This window comes from Buteo buteo, chromosome 3 (assembly GCF_964188355.1).
Source record: "Buteo buteo chromosome 3, bButBut1.hap1.1, whole genome shotgun sequence".
Taxonomy (NCBI): Eukaryota; Metazoa; Chordata; class Aves; order Accipitriformes; family Accipitridae; genus Buteo; species Buteo buteo.
In genome coordinates, this window is record NC_134173.1 from 4,723,853 (window position 1) to 4,744,427 (window position 20,575).

The window sequence follows — 20,575 nt, forward strand, 5'->3', positions numbered from 1 at the left end:
TTAGAATTTTCCAAAAACTTTTAACCTTACCAGCCTGCATTCAAAAGGACAGTATCTTTTTTGGCATACATGCCAAGCAGTATTCCAAGTGTAGCCCCTGCACCGATTTATCTAGGAGCATTACATTTTCTGCTTTTTACCAATTCTCCCTAGATGCATTGTTACACTTTACAATGCATAACTAGCAACATTCTTTAACAATCCACAGCAACACAGAAATCTTTTTTCTGAGCTGGCTGTTTATTTAGAGCAGAAACATGAGTGGTCAAAAATCTCCCTCCAATAGGCCTTCTGTATTTGCAAACTGTATCAAGAACCGATTTTCTGTTAATCTAGTTCTTTTTTCAAAGACAGCTCTCACCATTAACTAGCAGAATCTGGCATCATTTTCAAATTTTGTAACATTGTTATTCATACACATCAAGTTCATTGTTATTCAGCAACTATACTGTTGTAGCACCTAAGGCCTCAGGTGTTCATAAATAAGGGATTTGAAGAAATTGTCAACTGGTTCCTCTTGAACAAATTCACTAGATCTTAGAAACAAAACAAATCCCCCACCTGAATGGACTAGGAAGAGGAGATTCTTGCCCTTGAAAAAGACCTTGATTGCAGTGTTATGCCATCATCTTCCAAGGGGTTTATATTCTGCCACTATTTTACTTCATTGAGTACATAGACACAATGGTGACTGATCTATCGCAACATCTCTAGAACCCTTTAAAATACACACCATTTGCTACCTACTGATCTTCTCAGAAAGTAGCAGTTAATGCTTGAACCCACATTTCGTCACAATTCTTCCTCAACTCTACAGCCTTCATGAAAGAGTTATCACCGGAGCCTGGGTTCTTCAGGCACCTACAGATTGCTTGAAAGCTGTATTGAGTTAAGAGATGGTACAGATGTCCTCCATGCTGCACTATCATCTAGTTTACCAGTTTTCAGATATACTAAAAGGACCACACAAGGCTATTGGAATATTACAGAAGGAAATAGCCAGGTGGAAAGCACTCAGATGAGACATCTACATGGAGATGGAGTGTGACAGAAGGGGCAAGATTAGAAATAGACTCTGGGGGAGTTACCTGCAGCCCGCAGATAACCAGCTGCAGCCCAGTATGCCAATGATAACATGTATGCAAACAGCAGTCAGGGGAACAGACTCCAAGATTGTAGACAGCAACCACCAGTGTGTTCCTGAAGCTCTTTCTGCCATTTTGATTGCTAGGAAAGCTGTTTCTTACCCTACCAAAAGAGCATCTACATGAAAGAAGCCTCATCGTGTTCCCTCAAATAACAGCTGCAGGAAAGAAATCACATAACGCAAAGAACACAGACATAACCCGTGCTGCATACCGCAGCAACAAAAATATTCCTACTGCACATGTAGTGACACAGAGCTCTACTGAACCATACAGTGCTACGGACCACCTGACACACAGCCTATATTAGTAAAAGCAACACGTTTATCACTATAACTGTATCAAAAGTGGCACATTTCTTGGTCAAGCATTTAACACTGAATACTCCCAAGTGCTTAAGTCCAGCCAAAATCTATTTTAGATACAGCTTTAATTTCTCCTCAGTGGTCCCATATTCCTCAACAGCATCATGTTATCTCTCCACATGCTCTTCTACAGCATTATCTTGTCAGAAGGAGAAACTGATGCTTTCCCCATCTATTTTGACTACTATACTGAAACTCTTAAACTTATTTTAATACAGAGATCTTGGAACTTTAGAGGTATTTTAAAAACAACTGTATAAAGAAAGTGTTCGTATACTATAATAGCAATTATTTAAATATACAGAAGTATTTCAGGGGTATGACTTCTGGATTTTAATATTTCCATTGCTCCACAGCTAATGAATTGCTTTTTCCTTTAAAAGGCAAACAGCATCGGCAGCATGAAAAACATTTAACTCGTATGAACTTTTCAAGGTTCAGTGTGCAGAAACCATTATAGGAAGGCTAGTACAGTTGGCAAAAATGCATCATAAGAAACTTAGGGAAAGGACAATTTCTTTCACAAAATTTCAAAATTAAAGTTACACAAATCATGCAGAATACCAGTTTGCTTTTCCTAACACCTCAAGACCACAAAAATTCAACAGAAAGCTCTAAGCTATGAAATACTAAATATAAAAAGTGAGCGAAGTGTAAATTAAACGGCATACATAACAACACACATAACTACTTGAGTGAAGGACATAGCTCTGGTTGTACTCAACCTGTGACTGTAGAATGATCTTATACACTTGAAATTTTTACCAACTTTTCATTATTATGACCCTTACTCAGCATTCCAACTTTTTCCCAATCTCTTTCTCAGAAATGCATACTTAGCATAATTATCTCAAAGCACTAAGCGATAGTTTATATAAATAAAATTTAAACAAGTTACCCACCTTCACAAACCAAGAATGATAAAGCCTGTCCCAGAGCTCTAGCACTTGTTTTTCAATCACAGCGGTGTTATTCACTTTTTCTCCTAAAATCTTATGGAGCTAAAACATACAGAAATCTTTTATTATACAGGACAGAATAAAGCTGGCATCTACTGACAAACTCCAAGATAGATGAATCACATAAGATTGTCAGTAAAGGCATGGCTCAAACCCAAATGATTAGAAATGCCGAGTATCAGTATGGAATACACACTTCAGACAACATAGATCACAACATGAAGATTTTGTCTGTAAAAAAACCAACATTCTGCTGCACTAAGCTGAGGACTTCTTTCTGCACTGAAAAACCAATGCCATCTCTAAAATGCTTAATCCAAAATCCTTGATCATCTTGAGAGTAAATGTTTCAAATAATTTGAGATGTGTGCTAGATATCAAAATGTATAAATAAGAATGTTGGCAAATTCTCCTGAAGAAACTTAATTTAAATAAATGAATTGTAATTAAAAAAAAAAAAAATATCCAACCTACCACACCCAGCCCACATAAAATCAGAGTACTGGTCGGGAAAAAATAAAGTCTACATTGCCTACATCTGGACAGATAAAGCCAGATGAAAAAAATTACTCATCTTTATTTGATGCATTTTCACCAGCAATCTCATTAAAATGATGACAGATTTTTCAGCTCTTAAAAATAAATATTCCTCTGAGCAGAAAAGACTACTGAAGTCGCTCCCACCCCGCTTTCAACTCACAAACTACAGAGTGGAAAGAACAGATCTGTCAACAAAATGGTTAACCACACAGAAAAGAATCACTGACAAAAATATTTTTATTTCTTTTTACTTCTATGATACACAACAAATGAAAACATTAAAAAAGGTGGGAGAGCTCACTCTTACCTTATGTGTAATCCATTCTCGGCCATATTGGTACACATTATTAGCTGCTGAATTGAGTGCCTTCTGAATAACCTGGGCTTCTGGCAGCCAGCTAGTTGTTTTTAAAGAAGGAAAACAAAGTTAACTGCTACCTATTTTACCCATTTCATTACACCCAAAACACATTACAAATTAACATTATGGAACAACAACAAACAGTTAAGGTTAAATACATATAAACTTAATACAACTAGAATATTTCCTTCTACATATCAAGGAACAGACTTTCTCATAAGCAAAGCACAATTAAATCTAGGGCACGTCATTGCATTTGGAATTCTCCAAGGTTCCTGAAACCTTAGTTAAATTGGTATCTCAACTTTTTCAAAAGAGATCTGCTCTTCAATCTGTATGCGTGCTATTCACACTACCTTCTTAGAAATTTTCCTAGTGTTCTAGTTTTTTGAAAATACTACATGAAGCAGTCTCATCTAGCTGCAAAGACAACATTCTGAATTATGAGCTGAATGTAAACTGTTAATGTAGTTTCCCTGAAAAAGTGACCAGATGAAGCAACAGGTTTGGGCACCAGTTATTTTTAAGTCCACACTAAACTATCTGCTCAGGAATTTCTTCAGGGATTCATGTTGCCTTCAAGCTATGGACCTACAGAGTTGCCAGCAATTCAACACTTGTGAATACAGGGCACACATTCTCTGCTTTGACTTTCTTTCTACATCTTGATTCAATGGCACATGTTGGAGCCCTTCCAAAACAAGAAAGTATTCAGGAAATAAAACTGCTGCATTTGTTCACCTGACCGAAGATCAACATGGAAGTTTTTCTGTCTGTATAACCCTTCAGAAATGTTCTGCAGTGGAATTCCAAGACATTTCAGTCACTCACCTCTAAACATAATGTGAGCATCAAGCTCTGAAAGCTGGTGAAGCTTGATGGATTTGGCAAGAGGTATACTTACTGCTAATGAATTAAAAGATAGTGTTTTGGATGCTTCAAATTTCGATGCAAACACTGGAAATAAACATTTTAGCTAAAATTCTGCTAATTACTCAACTAGTACTCCAGTACTTTTATTATGAGAATAAGCTTCTGACAGTCAAATTTCCATTTTCATTAGTCCTACTTATTTCCATCTTACGGCAAAATGGAAAGGCCAAACAACACAAGAGATGCCATGAAGGAATACACAAACACATTTTAAAGTGCTTCCTGTTCTCTTGATTGTGATTACTTAAGTATTGCTAAAGCACATACTACTATAACATTTATTAACAATATCATTTTAGTTCTGTTTTTGAAAATTTCTCTCACTCTTATAATACTGCACACACTTTATTTCAATCCTGTTAAACCATCATCACTTTTGTTTAAAAATTGCCCTTGAAAGAAGTCAACCATTCTTGTCCAGGAGACAATTCTTTTTTTCCTGATAAGTGCCTGGACTCACCTTTACTCAATGTCTGTTTAGCTGAAGCAGAATGAAAGCAAACTGGAACATCCTCCCCTCAAAATCATACTCTTCAGTCTTACCTATTCCCCCTCTGCCATTCATGCAACCACTTCTTTGCTCACCAGTTTGCCCTTGTTTTTCTCTATATGCATTTCTCTCAAAATCTTCTCTCTCCCTTAATATTTGTCTTGGTGTTTGCTTTAATCATTACATAGACTGTATCTTACAAATTTCCCACTGCGTACACAATATACTTCTGCTCTTAACAGAACAGCCCTTCCCAACTGATTCATACCAGAACTCTCCCCATCCACCATTCTTTCTACCCTCAAACTCTTCTTCAGTTCACTCCAAAAACATTTTCATCAACTCCTATTCTCTCAAAGGCATTCTGCAGCCAGCTCTCCATGTTGAAAAAAATAATTTAGCTCTCATCTCACAACCTTCTACAGAGAGCATTCTTTGCCATTACTTTTCTTTTGCAGGTAAAAGGGAAAAGAATATTGACCTCTTTATTCTCTGCACTATACAAGTTTTCCCTCCAAAGCTGTAACTAGAGAAGTTTATACAGCTGTCCTTCTCCACCCATGTCCAATCAGTCCTCAGATGAGATACCAGATTGACAGTCCTCCAGAGTAATGCATAAATACTACTGCTACCTGAGAGTTTAGCTTTTACATCTGCCTGCAACAGTCACTCCCATTTCTGTTCACCTATGGTTTTTTTTTAAATTAAAAACTATGCATAAGAGCACCTGGAAGCTTGTTCATCCACCCTATACTATTCGCTTAACTTCAGCATTCTTACTTTGCCCATTCTGGGTGACTGGCTACTGTCTCATTGATCAAGCTGCTTGTGACTTGAATCACGTGAACACTCTCTTGATGTACCTAAATTAAATATAGAGAGAGGAAATGTTATGCAATGCAAACTAGAACTCTTCCTATATATGACAGAGAGGCTTTTTTTGTTGGGGTGAGGGGGTGGCTGGGTGACCAGTTAGTAAATTTAAAGAATAATTCTTCCAACACAAACAACCCATTATGAAGAACAAAAGTGCCATTAACTCAAAAAAGCAGTCCATACAATAATCATCAGTCTGTTCTGACAATTTTGGTCACACACTGTGTGACTGGTAATAGCAAATGGAAATTTAAACCTTATCTCACCAGTGGAAAAATTTTTAACAATACAGCAGTGCTGTCAAGGGAAGTACTAAAATACAAACCACAGTTTCAGATACACCTTTTTAAGCCACAGATCAAAGTGTAAAAATTAATGAATGCTCAGCTCTAACATGACCAACCATGCTATGAAGTGCCGCACCAAATTAATTCTTCAATAAGACCGATAAAAGACACCTTTTATAAATATCTTAATGTTCCTTTTACGAATATAAGGAAGCTTTAGGCATGAATGTTTGCACAACTTTTAAAGCTTTGAATTTTAAGTACTCAATATTATATAAGCCTACATTTTAGAAAAAGGAGATTGACATCAGAATCCATCGATTTTTGTTCCGTAACTGTATTCAAGTCAAACATTCAATCTCCATTGACTGTTTCAAGTATGAACACAGCTCCATTAAAAAAAAAAAAAAAAAAAAAAAAAAAAAAAAAGAGAGAGAAAAGAAAAATAGTACGTGAGTGACCTCTTCTGGTGAGCAAAAAAAACCCCAACCACAAACCAAAAATCAATTTCACAGAACATCTGATCATGAATCCTAGCACATTTAAACTCAGAACAGGATACCATGAGGTTATTACAGGCAATTACACAAACAAATTGACAAATACACCTTAAGCATTTTGCAAATATGTTTCTCATGCAAGGTAAATTAAAAAGAAAAAATTCTAAGTGGCTCTGCTGTTGACAAGAAAAGTGTTAACAGGACGGAAACCAAATCTGTTCCTGTAATATATAAGCCAGTAATTCTTTTACTAGAATAAATTTCGTATTTCCAAATGTCTATATATTCGTTTTCTCATATGTAAATAAACATATAAATGCAATATATAGATTATTATATATTAGAAGTCTTGGAATGGTAACAAGTTCAACTACAGAGCATTTAGTTGCTTAATTTTTCAGAAAATTCTTTAAGCTACACAATTTTGCATAAATATCAGCAACTTTCATTCAGCATTTAAAATGAGCTCTATGATTACATTCCTTAGCACACTGTACCTTTGCAGTAAGCAGCAGGGCTAGCAGAAGGGTTCCTATCACTAGCAAAAATATTATGAAAATGCTGATTATTTTATCTAGCATTTTCTCCAACCACACGATCATCTGTACAAAAAAAAGAAAAAAAATCATAGCATATAAATCAATCTTTAATGAAAGCAATGCTATATACTATATGACAGTATTGTTAGCTTTATTTACAATCACAGTGCAAAATCAGGCTCTAATCAAACAGCATTTATGCCCAAGCTTGGAGATGAACAATTAACAAGCGATGTTAGCATGGTTAAGGTCATGGTATGACATGTGATTTTGCAAACAACATTGACACATTACCACAAGACACAGCAAGCTCTCTGCAAAGCGAGCAGTAATTCAACGTTTACTTACTAGACCTAAAGAAGCTAGCATTCATGTCAGCTATGAACCTAGAAATTTGTCTTTGTTTCTTGTCCTCCAGCAACTTGGAATCTTACAGATGCTATCTGCACAGGACTTGGAAGCTATCAAGGTATACTGTAAAGTACAACCATGACTTTCAAACTTCAATAGCTAGTAACCATCTAAATGACAAATGAGGTGTTTCTGCAAGTAACCAAATTTTTTCAAGCTGCTCATCACCTTCTGAACTGACTGGGCCTGGAGGTTTTCTACGTTATTGAACATCAGGCCAATTATTCAGCACTGACTATTTCTATCCACTTCCAATCTCGAAAGGATGCTCGGCATTAAATATGCATCAGCTAAACCTACTGATACAGGAAACAGGCATGTATGTTGTTCTGTCAGTTTATGGAAAGGCCCATTCTATGTATGTCCACAAACAAATAGGGATACCAATTAGGATTAGAGAAATTCTGATAATGTCACTCCAAACAGTAAAACTGCTCAGCCACGCGACTATGAAGAGCGCTCTAGAACAGTGCAAGCTGAGCTTCATCTCATACACAAATTGACTGTTTACATAAAAAACTGTGAAAGCCAATGCAAGTAGGACCAAATACATTTTTCTAGCTTCTATGGTTCAAATACCAAGGGTATTTCTACTCCATCTGGCATTACTGCAGGAAAAAGCAGCAGCAGAAGGCCAGCTGTAAAATTTGTGCTTTAAGAAAACTGAGGTCAAAGCCAATATGCAGTAAATGAAAGTATTTCCAAGTGAGTACAAGTTATATATTCAGTGACTGGGCCAGTAACTTTTTAGTTAGAGATCTTACAAAACTACTAATATGCCTGCTGATGGTTTACATTAGTTCTTTCTTCATTATTTAACCTATCCCTACACGTGAAACTGGGCCTGGAACAACTAAATTCTACAGACTGCTGCGTGATGATTGAATTGGTTAACGCTGAAGTTATAACTCCTATTTGAAAAAAAGTAAGGATTTTTTTTGGTGCTTATCCTGTAGCATCTGAGCAGTTCATATACATTAAGCAATCGTTTTTAAACTTCAAGTTCTTTTACAACCAGCTTCTTGTTTGATCTATTTTAACGCAAGGATTGTATTCAGCATTTTAGGACTGTTGTTCAAAATGATGAAGAAAAGCGGAAGAAAGCAGAATCCTTTTAAAAGAAACAAGGTGTTGAGCCAGCAAGTTTTTGTAACAAAATCTGCATGATACTATGACCTGCAGAAAGGAATTCATAGAATCTGAAGGAATCTGCAAAATCTTTTGTCTTAGATATTTTTAACATTATTCAGCACTGCTGAAATATTTCAGACATCAGAAATGCCTTGCCAAGTGCTAGAGGGAGGTTACCTGCCTGCCTGCAGCTTTCTGAAAAATTCTGAGTAGCCTCTACCTGGGGCTGTTACCTCTTTGGAAATATGACTGAAAACAGGATTTGCTGTGCTCTTCCAAGCCTCACATACATCTACGGATTATGCAAGAGAAGCAAGAAATAAAAGTCCCTGTTTTAAAGGTCAGAAATAAAAAATATCACTGAAAAACACTGGATGGCCAGGGGATGGAAATTTTATAGCATGGGCTTCAAAATAAAGCTATTAAAAATTAAAGCTGCCCTTTTTATTTCTTAGTTAAAGTTCAAACTAATTGCTATTTAATTTCTAACTCAGAGATAAAGGAAATCCGCTAGCTAGTCTTACATACAGCACCTTAATCAGACTCACTGAATCCAAGAAATTGGAGGTACTATCAGAGATTTTTAAAAATGTTAGCCTCAGTAACTACATGAGTGGTATCCAGTAGATGAAATCTCATTGCAGCTGAAGCTGGACACTTTAGATGTTTCACCATGCCAGCAACTACTGGAAGATCAAGCTCCAAAAGATCAGGATGAGGACTCTCTCTGAACTGGAACGTGACGAACAGGGGATCTTTTCTTGACACTCCTTACTGTGGGTTAGAGTATGCCTACGCTGCCATTGAGGTGCATCTGTGGCACTTGTAAAGCCTGAATTACCCTTAATCTAGTTAGTAAAGTAATGGCAGCACTGGTGGTGTACCAGCACAGGCAGCAGCCTCAGCCATGCAAGCCCACCTTGTGTTTATTTACTTGGGCAGGTAGCCCAAACAAGCTAGATGAAAGCCAGCTCTGGTATGCCTACAGGTACTGCAATTCTATCTCTCACCACAGTCTTAAGGAGATCCAAGTTATACAACTGGTACACAGACATATCACAGGAGAAGACTGAATTGGATTGAGTATTGTAGAAGTAAAAGCAGATGCACAGCATTCACCTAGGGCTATATTTACTCATTCTCCTTTAATTTGCTTGCTATTAAACCTCCCTTCCTTTCTCTACATTTACCCACAATACCTCCTTAGGAAGCACTCACCTTTGCACACTCATGCTAGATAACGCATAGGTGCTATGTTACTGCAGGTAAACTAGACTGTTAAATCCCTGTGTGCTTGTACTTACCACTGCATCAGGTCCAGACTTCGTTCTTACCCCAACAACCCCTTACTCCCTTCACAACCTTCCTGTAAACCACCGGCATGCACGCAAAGACAAACATATATCGACTAAACACTAGTCATTAGCCAGAGATCATAAAGTTTTAAATTCAGTTCTAAGCTTCTAATTTAAAGTTAGTCCACAGCAGGAAGCTGATGCTGCCACAACATACAAAATTACGCAACAAAAGGAAAGCCAGGCTCCTAAGCTACAGAAGGTCACACTTTCAAACCCAAACTGAAATGGTACTGATTTGTGATAGACTGTCCACAAAAAACTATCCTTAATTGTCACAGTTTTGAAGGGAAAGGTATCAATTTTTTAAACTTTTTTTTTTTTTTAATTAAGCTCCCTGTAAAAAAAAGTGTTTAAGATGAGATGCATTCTGTTAAAATGCTTCTCAATAATTTGCCAGTGCTCCCTGCTTTCAACTTTTGGGTGATGATACAAACCACAGTACACCCAGCTGTAGCAGAACTACAGTTCATGCTTAACAATTGGGAATCCTACTGTCTAGACAGGCTCTCCATATTATGCAATATAATACATCATCCATGAATTCATATTTTCATGTTTCACACTGCATAGCTATCAGAACACTAGTTTTTCTAGTATGTTTTATTTACTGCATTGCCCACAGAGTGAAGCAGGCCTGGACATCTACTTCTTTTTCAATTAAATCTACATAAAATTACCAAAAGGACTATTTTTTTTTTTCTTTAAAGAGCTTCACTATCTATCACGATTTTTTCCAAGACATTTCTTAGACTTGTTGACATTTCCCTTTCATTCAGTTACTATCTGAGGCTATCATTTTATTAATATCATCTGATAAGAATAAGGGGAAGCCTGTAATCAGGAGACATCTCAGGGTTATGTTGAAATGAGGCAGATGAGACGTTAGAAAAGACAGAGAATGGGCTATATGAGGTCTCAAGTCTACTAACACCAGTGTCCCACCAACAGCAACTGCAGAATTTAGTAATTCTTTCTAAACTCTCCTGCCATAGACAACATTATAAAGAACAAATCATGCTAGCCCAACTGAACCTATTCTGTATTTTGGGCTATATACCATGTTAAACTATGTGATTATATACTATTCTTCTTTGCCCGCCCCCCCCCCCCCAAAAAAAAGTTTCAAGCAGCTCTGACATGTTCTCAGAACAGGAAGAAAAAAATAAGGTTTATCACTAGCAGCCATAATCAACCATCATTTCAAACTCTGCCATCTCTAGGTGGTATATTTTTAGTTTCTTGGTGGATTATTAGAAATTTATCTTGGTGTTCTCCCAAGTACTTCCCTTCAAAGACAGGCAAAAAAGAGAAAGGTGCAAAGGAAGCAACCTTTTAACTACATCCAGTGTTCTATATTACAAATCTCCTCCTTTGCCTTTGGTAGAGTATGATTTTTTTGTTTTTAAATGTAGTTATTAAAAACAAACAAACAAAAAAAACCCCAACACAACAAAACAAACCCACAAGAACCTGATACAGTTTGCACAGTATTTTTTTGCCTTTTTTTTTTTCATCTTCATTATATTATTACAGCTTGCTCATGCACAGGAGTAAGCACTGCATGTAACACTATAGGACTTTCAGGATCTCTTCCTATGAAACTATAAAGCGAAACAGTATTTTTCAAAAATAGCTCCAAATAACTAAAAAAAACCCCCACCTCTGTTAAACTATATCCACAGGGTTTTGCCCAATAATGCAAATCTCTAAACTAAAAATAAAATCCAGACATTTTAGAGTTCAAGGTAATTACAGTGAAATTATTTTTGCAACCTATCAATATTAAGGAAAAAATTGATCTACATACATGAATTTTCAAACAAGCAAATGACAAACTCAGAGCCAGAAAAAAAGTAGTTGAGACTAAACTTTCACCTATGGCTCACTGAATTCAGCTCTTCACCTTAAGTGTGCTAACAAACCAATACCTAATCAAAAATTTTTTATGAAGGGTTATGCTTGCACATATTTACTACTTATAAGTCACTCAAATAACACAAACATTTCAAGATCAAGAAATAAAAACGTAGTTTTAAAACATTCAAATTATGTTCGAGGGCAAAAGTACATTCAAAAATTCCCCTCTTAGTGGACAATTATAACTGAATCATAAAGCAAGCAACCCTACCCCCCTTGTTCAGAAACACAGAAAGCCCCCCCATCATATGACCCTGAGTTCACTGATTAAATACTGAAGATCAAACTTTCTAACTTCAGTATAGCTGCTCAGCCTGGACTACTACAACACGCAGCATTATTCCCCATCTGCCACCCACAGCAGATACCAGCTGTGCAGCCCCATTTCATTGTTTACAAGAACCTTTTAGAGAGTTGTGCCAGTGCCCCCGTGGCCTCCATGCTCTACTCTGTTCCGCTTGTTTTCCACAGCATCCAGAACGACAGTATTTTAGGTGTCTTTCACAACATGCAAGGCAGACCTATGGTTTCTACTGTAATAGCTACTGAATGGAAAGGATGGGTTGTTGTTTATAAAACCACAGTAACCATTCTGATTCTCCCACTAATACTGAAGTGGTACGTGAGGATAAAAGTTGCTGCTGGAAGTATAACCCATTTCCAGATATAGTATTTGATTTTTTCCTATTTCACTTAATTACTTGGTTTTCATATATTTTATCACATACTAGATTTCACCTTTAAAACTCGGAGGTCCTGCAGAAGTACACATGCTACAGGCATCCCTCTCCAGCTCTGCACTTGTCTGAAGCAATGACACTGCCAAAGTCCCAGAGAGATACCACTGCACTGAGGAGTTGTCCAGATTTCAGTCACACAAGGCAAAACGCGGACTGAAACAGTTTTAACTTCTCGAGATAACAGTTCCCCAAAGAACAATAGTTAACCCTAGTTGACTAAGATGAACCAAGGGAACTGAGGAGTACAATTCTTATAAAACACATCACACACTTAAAAGCCATGCACATAGATGCAAAATGAGCATTTTAGCTATACCAACTGCTTTAATTATATTTTGTAGATTTTTTTACTAGCCCTCACTTCGCTTAAGACTGTTGCTAGATTCAGCAGTTCTGAGATCGTGAGTATTCTCATTCCTCTCCTGCTGCACCAAATACCACTGAGTATACAGGCCAGTTTGACACTTCCAAAGTAAAAGATTAACAGCACTGACTGAAGCCAGTCAATGCGCTGTTTGCAAGCGCTTACATTCATAGCTTTACAACTGTGCTTTGCCCTTACCACTCCCATGTTAACTCAGTTAACTAATGCTTTCTCTGAGCAGAGAACAGCTCTCCAGTCCGGGAGAGAACTGGTGGTGTTATGCATACAAGTGGGGACCAGGTAGACATCAACTGTTCTTAAATAAAAGTGCCACTAAATCAAACTACCCTCGAAAGGCTAATGCAATATTCTGCTGTACAAAACATTTAACTATGTGCGTTCATTTTAGTAGAAGACAAGAGATCAGGTAAAATTATATGACCTTCAGTAGCTTATATTAAGAGCTGGAAAAAAGACACTTGGGAGAGAAAACTAAGAAGCAAGGCATGTTAAGGAGTGTTCATGCTGCGAAAAAAACCCCAACAAACCTCCCCAAAACCACAGAATCCATTAGTTGGAATCACAATTTTTCTGTTTGTTTACCTTCTTATTAAGCCAGTGCCACAGCTTGTCAGTGGCAGGGGGAAATGGAAGAAAAGGGAAAAAAAGACAAGAACACAGTGGAAAATTATTGAAAAATGCAGTAACAGAGAAGGAAAAAAAGCAACAAAAGGCAGGCAAAGTCATCCACAGAATGAAAATGAAATTGTTCCAGACACAAAGGTAAATTGCAATAGGAAGAAAAGATCATAACAACTTCTAATGCAAGAATCTAGATTTTACTATTAACATGCACTTTTTGAAACGAAGAGGGATATAGCAAATAAGAACAACTTTAATGATATTAACAGAGCTATCAGCATAATCTGGGCAATTCCAGTTTAATTATACTGAGAGCTAACATCTCAGATTTTAGGGCAGGACTTCTAAAAGTACTCTGAGAAGGGCACTTTACTGAAACACCAAAACTTAACATGAGATTCTTGTTTATTGCATTAATACTCCCATTCAGGCAGTTTCCTATGTATTTCAAAACACTCCTATTATGTCAGCTACTGTTAAACAAATTTTGTATCTTTTTTTAGTACCACATTCATATTAAAACAGTCACATTCAATGGCACATCAAATACGTAACTAAATCTGATACACACACAACAGCAAATTGTAGATCAAATAAATGTACAGATTTCATATATAATTTCATTGGTTGTGCAGAACGTTCTTTGCACGTCTCAACAGTCAATTTCTCCTTTTGTACTACAGTTATTTTTCCTTACTAATTCTCAACACTGCTCAAGTACACCCATTTCAGGACCTAGTTTATGTAGGACTATACTCTTAATTCCAGCTATTAGTAATCAGTTAGCAGCATAATCACAACAGTGAAAAGCTTTAATGTTAAGATTCATCTATGTTAGAGGTTAAGATTAAGTAGGTCAAGTTTGTTTCTCCCTGAAAACAAGATCATTGAATGCTCAATAAATCCAGTGTTTTCACCAGTTGCCAGAAATTATATTAGCTCCCAATGAAAACAAAATGTAAGACTACTTCAAATTAAAAAAATCTCAGAATGTTAAGTTACATCAGAAGCAAGAAGCAGATTTGCAAAGAAACATGAACATCACGAAACATGAAAATAAAATACGTCACAAAGCACCCACTTTTACTAGCTTTTACTACTCATGGAAAGAATCACAGTAATGGAAAGCAATGACAAAACTTCAAAAAGCCTCAAACTGACACCATAGAATTTATTTCTATTTTACCTCTTCACCTATGGAATAATTTATCAGTGAAAAAAGGTAAAGTTGTTTACTGATTCAACAACATACTTCTGCCTTTAACTTTACTTCTGCATATTAAAACCCACTATACATTAGGTTCATTTTGGAAAAAACATAGATCTCATGACTGTATTTCTCCACTTTGCAACTCAATACAACAAAAGCTAGAGCTCTATTGTTAGCCTGAAATTTTAGCAGAATGTGAAAGGAAGTCTTTGGTATTTTTCTGTAATTTCAGCCTCCTGGAATTGGATGATAAATTTAATAACTAGGAAATAACATTCTATGTCAAAAATAACAATCATTTTTTTATAAATGTTTAAGACAATATCTGGGGGGCTCTACCTGCCTACTATCTTACCAATATTGATGTTCCAGTAGTTCTACAAACGTAATCAATCCACATTTAAAAACAGACTACAGCTTATTTCTAATCTTCAAGTAACCCACAATTAATAAGGCAACAGCCACTTTCCCAGTATTTTACTGGAAAACTATTTATGCAAAATATTACATGTCTATGGAAATATTTCCTACAATAATATATGGACTGGTAGAGGTTCTGCCCGTTTTCTGTGCTTGCTTTAACTATGTGCTGAACTTGGTACCAGAAGAGCCAAACCTTGACTTTACCCAACGTTCAAACAATCTATTACAGGCCTCCATACATAAAATTCTAGGACATTATCCTGAGAAAAAGCATGTAATAACTCCATGATTCACCGAAGTCTACCAGAAAGCATGCATGCAAAGTACTAGCACATTCTAACTAATAAGTCTAGTGCATGCAGTTGAGCAACCGCCTGTGCTGAACTCCCTCACAAACTTTAACCAAAATAAAACCAGTCACCATATTAAAAGACAACAGTTTTCTTAAAAAAAAAAAAAAAAAAAAAAAAATTATCAGTGAAGCAAATTACTAGTTCTTGACTGCTGGTAAGAACATGCATGATACCATACCTATTAAGTTTTAAGATGACTTGATGGATGACAACAGAAACCTCCCTAATCTTCCCTCCAGGAAGTCTCTCATATCTGAACCGCTCTATCTGTTGGTTCCATGGGGCAAATGCACAACCAGGGACTAAATACAGTAGGAACATCTTATTTCCATAGTCCATATTTAAAGCAGGCCTGCACATACAGGCACAGCTTGACCTACTGTTTATGAAGAAAATGAAAAGCAATGCCCTACTTCCTTTCCTCTTAATCAGAACTTCTCTTCAGTTCAAATTTGTCTGCATTTCCAGGATAACAAGAGGTTGATGAGCAGTGGGAAAGTAGAAGAGCCGTTCTTTTCTTACTGCTTTTATTTAAGAAACAGACATAATCAGTAAAGCTCAGAGATTTGCATGCATGAGCAGTACTCTCTCATAATTTCTCACAATAAGTTATTTTCAAGACCATCTACACTAGCCTCCTAAACTCTGTTTGGGAGAAAAAGACATGCCACTCGTCCTCCTCGTCCTCACTACCTTTTATTCAAAACTGGAACTATTTCCTAATCAGGCATAGCACTTTAGAAAGACCAAGTAGTACCACTAGATATTTGTGTGAAACAGACCTTGTTAATGGCTTCTTGTACCTACCTAAGAGCCCCAATACATCCTGATGCTGAGATCAGCCTCCAAATAATTTGGTATACAAAACCCAAAACCAAACCAAACCAAAAGTCACTAAGCAGCTTCAGCTCCCAGGAAAACAAAGTACAAATAAAACATTAAAAAAGTAAACATCTCATTGCAAAGGAAATGATCCTTCAATCTTGGTTTCTCACATACACACAGAAAAGGTATGCTGTAACAATTCACTCTGTGAGTTTCTATTTTGTATTTGCATATTTTTACTTCCTCTTCAACAGTACCTACTGAAGCCAAAATGTTTGGTAATCCAACTTAAATGCAGCTTATCCATCCTTTCTAAAAAAACTTGCAAGGATGTCAATTTCATTCCTCTCCTTTCCCTGTCTCCACAAAAAATACAATTGCCAATATCCTATGGCATTGCTTCCCAAGTTCTCAGAGATGCATCCATGATCCTACAATGCACAGAATAAGCACATCCAGTAGAACTTCAAAGATATGAAAGCATTAGTGTGATAAGCATTGGAAGACCACCATGATAAAGCCAGGTGAACTGTAATTAGAATAGCCACAAACAAGGACAACAGAATCATGCAGAGTATCAAATGTCCCTCTTATAATGGCTAGAAGAGCTTGAATTGCTTTAATACACTCAGCACAGACTCAGAAGGAATATGACTGCCATCTAAAAAATGGTGGGGAGAGGGGAGATGGAGAAATGAGTTGCGCCAACACTGTTCTTTTGCTTAGACAAGAACAACATGTATATAAACTGACCTTCAACACATTTAAGCTGAAGAGTGGGAAGTTCTGCTGCACATTACGACAAAAGCCCTACCTTCTTTAAGGAGAAAAGACTTAGTGGAATTAGGAAAGATACTATATCATACAGTTATGCAATATAAGGATACTAATCTTGGCAACTCATGAAATACAATACATACGATATTGTGTCTAGAGAGTCTTCTTACTTACAAAACAAAAGCTTTTAATGAAAAGCTTTGTATAATGTAAGCTTTTATGCTAAGACGTTAATACTTTCCACTACCTTTGGAAAACCCCTTTATCTTGTTCATACTTGTATTCTGAAAGGCTTCTCCTTTTTCAGATTCTTCCTCAATGAATCCTGTGAAACCGTTACTTATTTCCTACAGCCATTTTAATGCTTTTGTTGACCTTTTGACATCCATTTACCCATTAGATCTGGCTTAAGCTCTTCCTTTTCCTGTAGGAATTCAGAGCTATAAACTGCAGACAGATCTGCCAAGGTACAGATGCTCTGACAAGTGTACTTACAGGGTTCAGCTCTTCAGTTATAGAAACTCTGAGGTAACGGCTTTTTCTGAAGCAGAGAATACTTTAACAACACGGTTACAGAAAGCACATTCTTACACACTGGCATAGATTATTTTGTTTGTAATAGTTATCAGGTTAAGTCAAAACTTACAATTCTGAATGGAGGAGCCTTCATAAATTTTATGGAGCTTTCCAACTCTGCAATTTGCGATGCAAATGTGGGCACATTTTGAGTGGGGGAGGCACAGAAGCCTTATTCTATGGCACTTCCCGAATACCTTATCTCACATATTTCTTCTCTAACAGAGGGAAGCCTCCCTTATGTACCACCACGCCACTGTGTTCAACAACTATACTTCCACACAGTATAAACGAATGTGTTCAAACTAGCTCAGGCCCTACTTACAGAGTAAAACAGGTTGCTTTTTAAATTAAGGTTTCTCAACAGAAGTAGGAATGTCTCAACCTTCAGACTAAAGCTCATTAACTTCTAAATCTTTGTAATCAGGTGACTGAATCATGAGAAGTTTGTCTTACTCAGGGAAGGAATCTTCTGAAGCTAACTCAACATTTAAAAAGTGACTTCTGTCAAGCTTTGCATGTAATCGTTTAACGAAGTTTAAATGTGTACTTAAGTGTGAATAGTGACAGAAGAGACATGGTTTAAAACACACCATAAAACAGATACAGTTTTACGTGAGAGACATGTCCATTAGTGACAGACATTTATTTTAGAATTAAAGCATCTCAGCATACAGTGAACAGAGAATAAAACAAACTTTCAGGTTTCTTAAGGAAATAAGTAGGAATACCTTACTGTCAAGCTTTAGCATGACTCTTCCGAGCCCTCTGATAGGCCTGGGAGCAAGAGCTTCCTGACGTTCCTTCACAAAATTTTCAACAAGTTGCCACCAACTTTTGCAATGGTTTGCCATGAAGTTCAAAACTCCAAAATGAACCACGAGTTTTTTAAGTGCCCAAACTGTAACCACAAGAAGGAAATCAAGTGTTAAAGACTTCAGAGAAGCACCACAAGACTAGACATCTATTCCATTCTGAAAGACCTACGAAAAAGAAAGAAAAAGATCCTTGAGTTTTATTTCCTATTAGAAACTCTTTTCAGAACTTTCAAGTGGTTTTAGTACTAATCTCATCTGCTTTACAGCCACGCTCATATGGAATTTAGATGGCAGCAGAAGAAAGGTGCCTGCGTACTGCTCGATTATACAGCTCGATTATACAGACTTGAGCAAGGCCTGGGATAAGCAGGTGCCATTCCATGATTCCAGTACAGTGGATTTATCACATCTTCACACACACACACCACTCCAGACAACTACACATAAAATACTACATTCGGAACTTAACAGCATGTTACACATAAAAGAAAATTTTCAGCCTCAATTCTTCTGTTTTAGGCCTTCAATACCATTAAAGCTGTATCTTTCCTTTAAGGACTGACAGCGGATCATGCATAATTTCACAGTAAAGAAGTGTTCATTTAAACCTTCAACTGAAATATAACTACTGATTAATTTTGATTTTAAACATCAAAAACACTATTTTCAGATCAGCTTTTTATCTTCGCTCGAAGATGATCACACAAAGCTTCACAAAAATCCATACTGATCTTCAAAAACAGACAACAGAAGAACTATTTACAACTTTTTTTTTCCCCCAAAAAGCAGCATTTTGCTACCACAAACAGCTTTTCTTTAACACTCCTAACATATATCCACTGTAAAATAAAGAGCTTCTTAACAACACTAGAAATGTCTAGCATTACAGTTACAGAACTAAAACCTCACGTCCATTTACTTGCCATGAAATAAAGCCCAGAGACTTTTGCATAAGGCTTATTGTTCCAATCCTGCAATGGCACTGCTCTCCCTCACTGAGTATACATGCAAAACTTGTGAATCATCACAATCAGGAACGTAAAAGCAAAAAAGCATGATACATATGAAACCTTCCTTTGAAACTAATAGACCTTTAATAGTCATGAAATATTTGCCATATTCCTTTTTTATTCAACAAAATGTTACACCACTCAAATTTCCTATCTTATCACTGAAAAAAAGAAAAGCGACTTATCTTCCAAAGCTACTAGCAAATTTAACATCAGAACAGATGAGTTAATTCATGCTATAAACAAAGATCTGTATTACAACTGACTTTACTGGAGTATTGATGCAAACATATCAGTCACAAAAACATCATTACAAGATACATCAACTTAAAGGATCATAATTATTATATGTAGCATAACAGACCAGGAGATCTCACAACCCAGTCCTGCCATGAACTACTGATACACAAATCTCTAAACAAAACTATACTGCATCCCCATACTGAAAACTATGGTTCTAAAGGAAAACAAAACGAAACTATTAGCAACAAAAACACATAATTCTCCTAATTTCTTCCCAATTTTTTTAAACCAGAATTCAGTAACAGTGAACATCACATGTAGATCAAAAACGTCAGTGTTAAAAATTCTACTTACACAGTAAAATAACCTTCTGTGAAAACACTAGCAGCACTCCTCTAATGATATCGTATTCCTCTACTTATATCATATTTCTAGCAACATTTGATACTGAATTCCCCATCATTACATTCGTGTGTACATTTAATAAAGCTTTTTTTTATTACAAAGGATATTCTCCAAACTAGATTCATTACTTACTGCCATACATCAACACCACAATAATTGCCTCATCCTCAAAAATTCACATCATGCTTCTACTTGGAGATGTGTACAATGACATATATAGCTGAAAACGTTAACTTTTATTATCCACAGGGCACTTCTCAAAGTTCCAGAAGAGCCTATTGTCTGTAAGCGACTCGTGTAATAGTTTACATTCTTGTTCGTGGAAACCTCAACTCAACAATTTGCTGACATTTGGTTTACTTACCCTCTGGCACCAC

General features: G+C 36.5%; 1 protein-coding gene across 2 annotated transcripts in view; it reads right to left on the minus strand.

Moving 5' to 3' along the window:
* TMEM245 (transmembrane protein 245) overlaps positions 1–20,575 on the minus strand; it is an 86,676-nt gene that overhangs the window by 44,058 nt on the left and 22,043 nt on the right. Inside the window, exons 6-11 of one of the 2 annotated variants that reach the window (XM_075022717.1) lie at positions 18,454–18,623; positions 13,520–13,543; positions 6,954–7,058; positions 5,574–5,656; positions 3,317–3,407; positions 2,413–2,511 (exon numbers count right to left, since the gene is read on the minus strand). In XM_075022717.1, the coding sequence (XP_074878818.1) occupies positions 2,413–2,511; positions 3,317–3,407; positions 5,574–5,656; positions 6,954–7,058; positions 13,520–13,543; positions 18,454–18,623 (572 nt within the window). The remainder of the gene's footprint in view (positions 1–2,412; positions 2,512–3,316; positions 3,408–5,573; positions 5,657–6,953; positions 7,059–13,519; positions 13,544–18,453; positions 18,624–20,575) is intronic. The other variant, XM_075022718.1, reaches the window with a different exon arrangement.